At 40.7% G+C, this 9,424-nt stretch overlaps 1 protein-coding gene and 1 long non-coding RNA gene across 6 annotated transcripts in view; both read left to right on the top strand.

Moving 5' to 3' along the window:
- LOC124326455 (extensin-2-like) overlaps positions 1-8,958 on the top strand; it is a 142,092-nt gene extending 133,134 nt beyond the window's left edge. Inside the window, exons 2-4 of the mRNA XM_046785299.1 lie at positions 7,556-8,058; positions 8,458-8,557; positions 8,696-8,958. Coding sequence (XP_046641255.1) covers positions 7,556-8,058; positions 8,458-8,557; positions 8,696-8,859 — 767 coding nt within the window. The 3' untranslated portion in view covers positions 8,860-8,958. The remainder of the gene's footprint in view (positions 1-7,555; positions 8,059-8,457; positions 8,558-8,695) is intronic.
- Positions 17-7,022, top strand: LOC124326689. 5 transcript variants are annotated; one of them, XR_006915685.1, is made up of 10 exons: positions 17-206; positions 503-583; positions 699-835; positions 908-1,019; positions 1,106-1,215; positions 1,288-1,566; positions 4,073-4,269; positions 4,359-4,457; positions 4,535-4,600; positions 6,890-7,022. It is a non-coding gene; the product is annotated as an uncharacterized LOC124326689 (long non-coding RNA). The 5 variants fall into 5 exon arrangements; XR_006915686.1 differs by having other exon boundaries at positions 4,073-4,258; XR_006915687.1 differs by lacking the exons at positions 4,073-4,269; positions 4,359-4,457; positions 4,535-4,600; positions 6,890-7,022 and adding exons at positions 259-302; positions 1,653-1,789.
- Positions 8,959-9,424: the final 466 nt, after the last annotated feature.

Genomic DNA, 9,424 nt, shown 5'->3' on the forward strand with positions numbered 1-9,424 from the left:
AATATTTTAAGCTTGACTTGTCTCAGTGTCTGACACTGTAACCACCAATAGTTTATACTTATACCCATCTCTGTATGCTGCAATTCTACATAACAATCTGCAATTCTATGTTTCATCAAGGCATTGCATAGCATTAACAGATCAATTGGATCATGGGCATTTAAGTTTTTACATCAAGTTGCTGAATAAGCAAGACCTTTTTTAAGGTAAGGATTCTTATTGCATTCTTGACTAAATATTTTCATCAAATGTATCCAGGTGAAGTTTTTGGGGACATGGACCGAGCACATCTTAATTGCAAGGTGGTTCTGTTTGCAAGGTTTCATTGCTTTAGCTTATTTTTACATTCATAATATGTAATAAGTCTGGAACTGTAGACTGGTATAGCTGTAGGTGCTATTATTGCACACATCTCTGTATTTTACTATTCATAAATGATCTTTAAGTGTTTTGTTGTCCCATCATGTTACATCAATGGAGCATGAAAATTCCCATTTTTCAGGCAAGTGGGTGAATACTTTGCGTAACCAGCTTCAGCTACAAACATCAGCTTCACAGCCCAATTTGTGGACAAATGCAAAAGGTACACACCACAACACCACGATAATATGATTATATTTTGCAACCAAATCAAGCACGATACATTGATGACAATAAATTATTAACTCGCTGTGATTAACAATTTTCTGATTTTACAGGTTCTCTCTTGACCAGTTAATTGCTACTTCTGAAGCAGTTGATGATGATGGTTATCAAACAAACTATAATAGGGATATGTTCTATCATTTCCATTCCCAATAAAAAGCATGCAGCAAACTTCTAAATGCAAACAGAGGTAAAACTGTGCTAAGCCATTTTAATTCTTGTCTAAACATGTAAACAGAAAAATGTGTGGCTTACCTTTTAGTGAAAAAAATGACAAGAAGCAAGATTCTGTTTTATTGGTTATCATCACAGATTATCTGTAAGTTATGTTTTGACACAGAATTTTGGGAATGCATCACAGACAGCAGTTTCAGGTATTGTTTGTTAATTTTTTAATTTAGATTTTGCTTAATTGACTGAATGACAACCATCTTGATTTCTCTCAATGAAAAAATGAAAGGGCTAGGGGCTATAAGGTCGACTAAGCTCTTTGTATGTCAATTCGTTGGCTGCTACCTGCTGGATTTTCCCTCTTTGACTTTCTAAGAACGTACCTGCTCTTGATTTGAAGTATTACTTGGTGTCGCTGCAAATCTTCTATGAAATTTTTGGTATCTAAAATAACACTTATTTTCGTTTCAGATTTATGCTGCGCCGCTATTTAATGAATTAATCCAGTAGGCGGAACCTGCCGAAAGATCGGCAACGACTGTCGACTGACGGACGTGCTATTATTCTGCAATACTGCTCACTTGCGTGCCAACTTTTCATTGCCCCGAGGCATGTGAGAGTTGAGCCTGCTCCAGCTACCCGGCCAGCATCATTTGTCTACACAGCCGACTGTACTACTACCCCAGCCCTCACCTAGCACGGAGTTTCTTGAGGGCGACGAGATCATGATATTGATGAGGAGAATATGTTGTGAGTATCAAACTATTTTTCTTTAGTCTTTTATTGTCATTTCAATTCAGTGTCGATGAGCTAGATACAGGGTATGTTTGTTTTAGACACATTGATCTTTGCTTCCTCAAACGGGATTGCGGTGTTTATTCTTGCGTAACTTGAAGTCTTCTGCGCATGAAAGTAAACGGGAGAAGATTTGACGTCAACGTAACCAATCTATTTCTGAAAACCTATTATTGTGTACACACAAGCAGCTTTAATTTATCTTTAAATGTTTTCTAGCAATACCTTCCTCGTTAGATTGCTTCGAAAAATTGCAGTGGACAGTTTCCATCTTTTTTTGTCCCATAATCGAAAAGAGTCCACTTTTTTATGTCCAATTTGACAGAGATCAGTGCAGGACATTGGGATCCTACCAATATCCTCGATGGCATTTGTTCTCTGTGTCCAGTAATATTTATCAGGAAAATTTAGAAATCAGGAAAAAGTTTGTAAAGTCCAATGTTCCTACCATTCAAGTCCTTTTTCAAATTCAAAAGAGCGGTCCTTGTTTCTTTCAAAAAAAGAAATCGTCGGAAGTTTGAAATTTTACGTTACGCGTAATAATAGCAGCAAAATACCTTTTAACTCGTCCTTCAAATTTCGCCATTCGTCAGTGACAGTCAATCCACGGTATTGTACAAAATTAATGTGGATGGACAAGACAGCGATCGAGTAACGAACGATCACTTTACGATCTTTTAACAAATGCCTATCACGCAATTGTGTAAGATTAATTTTGCTGAGAGCTAACGGTTTGGGAACGAATTTATCTCCATCCCATTCAACATGGCCTTTACTCATTTGATAAAATTTATCAATATCGTCCTTGAAAGTAGATCCGTGTTTGGCAAAATCTGTTGTCACCGGTACCACCGGTACCTTCGCTGAAACAATAGCGAACAAAACATTTTCTTGGCCGTCCATCTTTTTGATATTTTTATACAATTCCGACAGTTTCTTCTTTGATTCCACGTCCAACTTCTTGTAGACTTCGTTTTTGTTTGCCTTGTCCGGTCGGTAATTTTCCTCATTCCAGAAAACCGTGTCCCACATCTTGTCGCTCTGCTCTTTGACGACCGCCTTATTATTAGAGAAAAGCAAGTTCCTTAACATGTTGTCGAGCATGTTGTAGATCTGCGATTCCGAATTTGGAGAAACAACGTCCGAATCGTCGAACGATTCTACGAGGATGTTGGTTGTTGTTTCTGTCAATAGTCGCTTCTCATCGTTAGTCGTTAGTAGAATCTCGTCTTTTTGGCCAAATCGTTGCAAGAGATTGCTGACCAATTGTCCCGAAACGATATTGTCGATGCGAATAGTGGTTTCCTTTGTTTGTGACGTCTGTGAAGATAAGCTAAACAAAAGTTTTAAATGGTCGAACTGTTCCGGGTTAGAGCGCATGTCGAGCGCCAGTTGATCGCAATCGTTTTGCGTAAAACACGACAGAGAAAATTGAAGGAATTTGTGCAGCTGATAGGGAAGCCAATTATTGCCGAGGGAGAAAGCAGTTGAAGGTATCGTGTTGACCAGAACTGCTTTCTCCAGTGGAATAACTTGTACCTGGTGATCGTGAACTGGTTGACCGATGACTTTGCCCAGATATTTAACCACTTCACTTTCGACCTTATCGTTCCACATTTCAATACGGAAACGGATTTCCGGTTTTTTTGTGACGTTGTTGAAGGAACTGGTGGCGCTTGTGTGATCCAGCATGGCGATCGGAGTGTAGAAATATTTGTAACGGGCGGGAAGTGTACTCAACTTGCTATTTTCGGCGTGCTCGTAAATGTTGACGCGAAAACTACCGAACGGCATAGAACAAAGTTCGTTGGACGAAATTTGCAGTTTGGCCCAGGAAGAAGGAGAATCTTGACCACAAACAGTCGCCAATAATTGCGCTGCGAATAGGACGAGACTTTTCATTAAGATATTGCAAGTCGCCATGACGCTAAATTACGACACTTTTGTCTTTGTTAAATTAAGAAATGGTACGATCAAACGGAACAAGGGTGCAGCGAGCAGTTGCTGCCTTCGTCACGCTTACACGATACTAAGTTAATCCGAGTTAATCTCAAAATGTTTCATCGTTGTTAATGTATGGCGTAGCCATACTCGACAACACTTGTTTATAGACTTGCTGACTTCTCTGAAGTGTGTTTGCATTTCGAAAGTTTTGATGTTCATCGAGTGGACGTAAAGAAGCGTTTGATTTATCTATCAGCGCGTTTTTTTCCGGGAATCCCTTTTATCTTCTCAAATTACAGTTAAGTCTTCGCAGTTCATCACGAAACTAGGGCATTCAGTAAACGCCTTCTTGTTCGCAAACGAAGGATGTAATAAATTATTAATGCAGTCTCCTTCCTTCGGATCTGGTATGGCTTTTTTACTTTATCTTTATTCAAGATTCCACATACAATTTTGTTTTAATCACTTTTAAAAAATGAGTCATTAAGCACTTATGCTAAACATTTTGTATTCACAGTTCGCAGTCGGACTTTGCCGCTTTGGCTCTTTGCTGGCAGCTGGCAGAGACGCCAGATGCGGACGTTTTTAAATGCAAGACTGAAAATGGCAATGTTGCGGTTTGCGCGTTACTTTCAAGATGGCTTCTGTCATTCGACGAGAGTCAAAAGCAACTGACAGATCCCAGCTGAAATGGATCGTCCCGGTTTGTAGAATGTATTTCAACTTCATGTTTTTGTATTGTAAATCAGTTAAAATGTAAGAGGTGAAGTGGCATTCACAATAATTACCATTTTGTCCTTCAGTTGGCGTAACGCGTCTTCTACACTGCGGAGTGCGACGACCAGGGATCGAAAGTGGCTACTTCATCTCCTTTTCCCCCTTCTCTCGTCGTGTGCACTGTTGTGAGTATGCTGAGTGTAATCATTGAGTACGTCCTTCCTCCATTTAACCCACCTGATGTCAACGACTCAACTCTAAGTTTCTGTGTGGGCGGAGCTCTCAGCAGGAGGAGGTGCCTGCTCGACGGTATTTCCAAGGCTTCAAGGTAGGACGCAGTATGAATTATAACTTGACATTATTAATTATAACAGGCATCGCCCATTGATTGAATGCTCTTTTCTAGTCGCAAGTCATTCTCGTGTCATTCTCTTCGACCGTCCTCTTAAGATTGAATTATTTTTCGGATTTCATTTTCCGGGTTAATCTGGAAATTAAATACCTTTTTTCCGTCGGGTAGGCATCCAACGGCAAAGGCTAATACTTGAGCTTGCTGCTGCACATTTTTAGGCGATTTTGTTTTTTTACAGCGATATTTGTTATTCTAATGGAAATTCGTTTGAATTTCCATACAGCGACGCTCTTGTTGATATAAAATCAGTATCTAAGCGTTATATTTTGATGTTTTTATTACTCCCAGTCAACTTTTTTATTACCATCATCCTAAATATAGGAGAAGTCATAAACCAAAAGAATTACTGCGATACATTGAAATTATCCTTCAATGATAAGTAATTCTTCAATACCGTCGTTGGATAAAGATTTCACTATCTTCAGCTGGAGAATCTTCGCTATCGCTATCAGATAATTCTTCGCTATCGACATTAGATATTTCTTAATCGTTATCGCTAACGGTTATTTCTTCATCTTGACTTTCGACATCACAATCCTTCACATTCGACATCTTTGAATTCACAGTAGCGATAGTCAATAGACAACCTGACATGACAGTGGTTCTTCGCTGTTTGCTTTTCCCAACGACAAAGAACTTTTTAAAATCCTTCGGCTCCCTCTGTTCCCATCTTAACCAAATTCATTTAAGAGGATTAGTCGTTTTCATCTACAGATCCAAAATTTTGATAGTCACTAATTTACATTCATGCAATTCAAAGGTTTCGAGCTTATTGAACGAATGGAGATTGGCGGCCTCGTGTAACACATCATCAGTAAGGGTGCCACAAGAACTTATACTTATAGACTTTAGAGAAGGGGATGATAACAACAGGCAAAGGCTTTCGGGAAGAATTGCTTTTAGTTCCACTCGATCAAGTATTTCAAGATAATTTAATATCGGTTGCTTCAACTTCGTCCGATTGCGTCTGAAAGAATTGCGCTATCGAACCTGGGACCATTGTTAATAACTTTTAATCTATAGAGGTATTTCACGATGAAAATTTAAATTTTCCAAGGGTTATTGGTTAAAGTTGCAGTTGTATTATGGTTAACATGGGCACCTTTAAATCTCGAACACCGCAGCACAGATGGCTGTACTAGTTTTCGAAATTTGTTATATGCCTCACATATTTGAGATAATAGTTACAAAAAAATCTTCCCATTTTAAAAATCAAAAAATTTAACTACGTATTGTCGGAAATTTTTGTATGCAAAATAAAACATAATATATAGGGGAAGGATAGGTGTGTCGGATAAGACGTCGCTTGATGTTCATGAGTACATGTCATTTCGTGACCCGAGTTCGATTCCCCGGTAGATCAAAATTACTTTGCCCGAAATCCGCCAGGGGGCGAAGCAAGGATAACCTGATGGTCAGGATAACCTGATGGTCTAAGTGGTTGAAGTCTGATAACTCTTTAAGTCGGGACTTCGAATCCAATGTGTTACCAAGTTCGTTGTGATTCCGATGTTCGATGTGAATGTCCAATCCGCGTTCCGTTTCCGAATTCGAAGCTATCCGCCTGACAAGTCAGCATAGGTCGTATTGGCGACTCGTCTTCGGACGACGTTTGTATCGTCAATCAGTCAAGCCGCTTGATTGAACAATGTAACTGAATATAGGAAACCTCAGGAACCTCAGGTTTACTAAGATCAGGTGTTGTCCCAACAAGAAAGAGCTAGGCCAGAGCGTAGTACAAAATAGTATTTGGCTCCTCCACATCAGGTTATGTTTTTGGTGTGTGTTCCTTTTTTGCTATTTTAGACCTGAAGCAGCCTGGGATAACGTGAATTGCACGTTTGTAATTTACTGCTTTTTTTAAAATTCAGCTATCCCACTGAATTTGATTGAATCGTAATTTAGTTTTTCACAATAACGTGTGGTTGCTTGATAGATTGGTAATGTTGTAATGTGGTATTCTGTGTCATTCATCAAGTTTGTCTGGGCCTATTTCTACTGTGCCTACTGGTTTGCAAAATATGCTTGTGCAAAATGTTCTAGTTATAGCACATTAAGCTGCTACACTTGCTCAATAGTCCCTATAGAATTGTGCAAACATCCCTCAATCTTAAGCCAATTCATCATTATGTGAGTTTTAAGCCATAACCATTTGGTATTCATTTTTATGTATTCATTTTGATATTGGTTGTTGACTTGTTGTAGACCCACCCCCAGCAACGTCAACCTGCAGAAGGAATGGCTAGTTTACATGTCTTTCATAATCGAAGGTCACGGAGATCATTAAGTAAAACGTGTCATGCAGTGGTGTAGAGGTTGGGTGAGAACGGGACGTGTTTCATCATTATGAAGCAGGTACAATAGCCACAAGCCATAACCAGTATTCATTTTGATATTGTTTGTTGTATACCCATCCCCAGCAACGTCAACCTGCAGAAGAAAAGGCCAGTTTGCCTGTCCTTCCCTTCGAAGGTCACGGAGATCATTACGTGTAAAACGTGTCATGGAGTGGTGTAGACTGTAGACTGTAGAGGCTGGGTGAGAACGACACGTGTTGCACCATTATCAAGCAGGTACAATAGCCGCAAGGCTTAGGGGGTGAGGGTGAGAAAAAATCGTATAAAAGGAGAGAGAAAAGGCGATTGAAGTCAGTCGAGTGAGCATCTCCGACACGGCAACAACTGCAGCGCACTATTTGTCACCAACTGCCTTCATCGTAAAACTAATTCGCAATCATGGGTAAATATTTACTTGTTATATCGAGACGTGAACAAATTCTACCTTGTTTCTAGTTTTTAATTTGCCATTTATATATGTTATCTATGTTTTATTGTCATTGAAGTATTAATGTTTAAATTATTGATTGTCAAGTTAACTACTGCGTCGTACTGCTGTTGGGCGTCTTATCGTTGATGGCTGGGTCGACCATGGGTGTACCGATGTCTCCTGGGTACGGCGGATACCAAACAACAACGACGAAGGAATACTACACCACGCCACCGCCTTACTACACAACACCTACTTACTACACCGACCCCCCCAAGTACTACACGACTACGTATGCTGCCCCAGCTTACTACACGGAGGCTCCCGTTTACTACACCACCAAGGCTCCCGAGTATTACACTACAGCTTCTTACTACACCACGACGTATGCTGCCCCAAGTTACTACACTGAAGCTCCAGTTTACTACACAACAACATACGCCACTCCCGCCTACTACACCGAGGCTCCAAAGTATTACTTTGCCCCGAGCTACTACCAGACTGAGGCTCCGGTTTACTACACCACAAAGGCCCCCGATTACTACACTACAACTTATGCCGCTCCTACTTACTACACTACCAAGGCTGCCGAGTACTACACCACCAAGGCTTCTGAATACTACACAACAACATACGCTGCACCTACCTACTACACCGAGGCCCCGAAGTATTATGCTGCTCCAAGCTACACAAATACTGAAGCAGCCAAGTATTACGAAGCCCAACCTTACTACACCGTGGCTGCTCCTTCTTATTATGCTGAACCAACCTACTACACCGAGGCTCCGAAGTACTACTCCGCACAAAGCTACTACACCGAGGCCCCGGTGTACACAACAACTTACGCCGCTCCGAACTACTACACCGAAGCGCCAGTTTACTACACCACCAAGGCCGCAGAGTATTACACAACTACCTATGCTGTTCCAACTTATTACACCGAGGCTCCTAAATATTATTCAGCACCAGCGTACTACACCGAGGCACCAGTCTACTACACTTCCAAGGCCCCTGAGTACTATACTACAACTTACGCTGCTCCGACCTACTACACCACTAAGGCTCCCGAGTACTACACCACTAAGGCTCTCGAGTACTACACCACAACCTACGCTGCTCCGACGTACTACCCTACCAAGGCCCCTGAGTACTACACCACAACCTCCGCTGCTCCGACGTACTACACCACTAGGGCTCTCGAGTATTACACCACAACCTATGCTGCTCCGACGTACTACACCACCAAGGCCCCTGAGTACTACACCACAACCTACGCTGCCCCGACTTACTACACTGAAGCTCCAAAGTATTACTCGGCTCCGAGCTACCAAACTGAGGCGCCGAAATACTACACTACAACATATGCGGCTCCAACCTACTACACTGAAGCCCCAAAGAAGTATTATTAACCGTAGCAGCCTTGTTTTAATTCACGCTGTGATGCAGTTTTCAATTTTATTCGCATGTTCATATTCGTTACAAAATTTCTCCGATTTATCTGCCTTGTCTATCCATTCACTAGTCATTCGGTTTGGATTGCTTCCTCCTTCAGATGTTTCAAAAAATAAATTATTATGTGGTTACTTAACTTGTATTGGTTAGTTTCGGTAAATGGCGAAGGTGTTGTATTGGCTAGTCGTGTAAAATTGTAAGTGATCGAATGGTCTGATTTAGCACCGGCGAATCTACAATCTTTTTTGAGCAATTTGGCTGTTCCTAGTTCCCGGTCTTCTCAGAAGCAGTTGGCTGTGATATGGACTGTTCGATGAACTAATGTTCTTCTGGTCTGGGATGAAGAGAAAAATGCGCTGTATTGGAGAACACTTGGTATAAAAGTAAAGTAATGTGTTTGGAGTTAATGAAAATACTTTTTAATTCATAGAAAAAAAAATAAGTTAGAATGTTGAATTGTGTTTTATTTGCCCACCTCCACCCACAATTCCACCACGGTTTAACATAAGACATACAATACAT

The sequence above is a fragment of the Daphnia pulicaria genome, chromosome 2 (assembly GCF_021234035.1).
Source record: "Daphnia pulicaria isolate SC F1-1A chromosome 2, SC_F0-13Bv2, whole genome shotgun sequence".
In the NCBI taxonomy this organism is placed as follows: Eukaryota; Metazoa; Arthropoda; class Branchiopoda; order Diplostraca; family Daphniidae; genus Daphnia; species Daphnia pulicaria.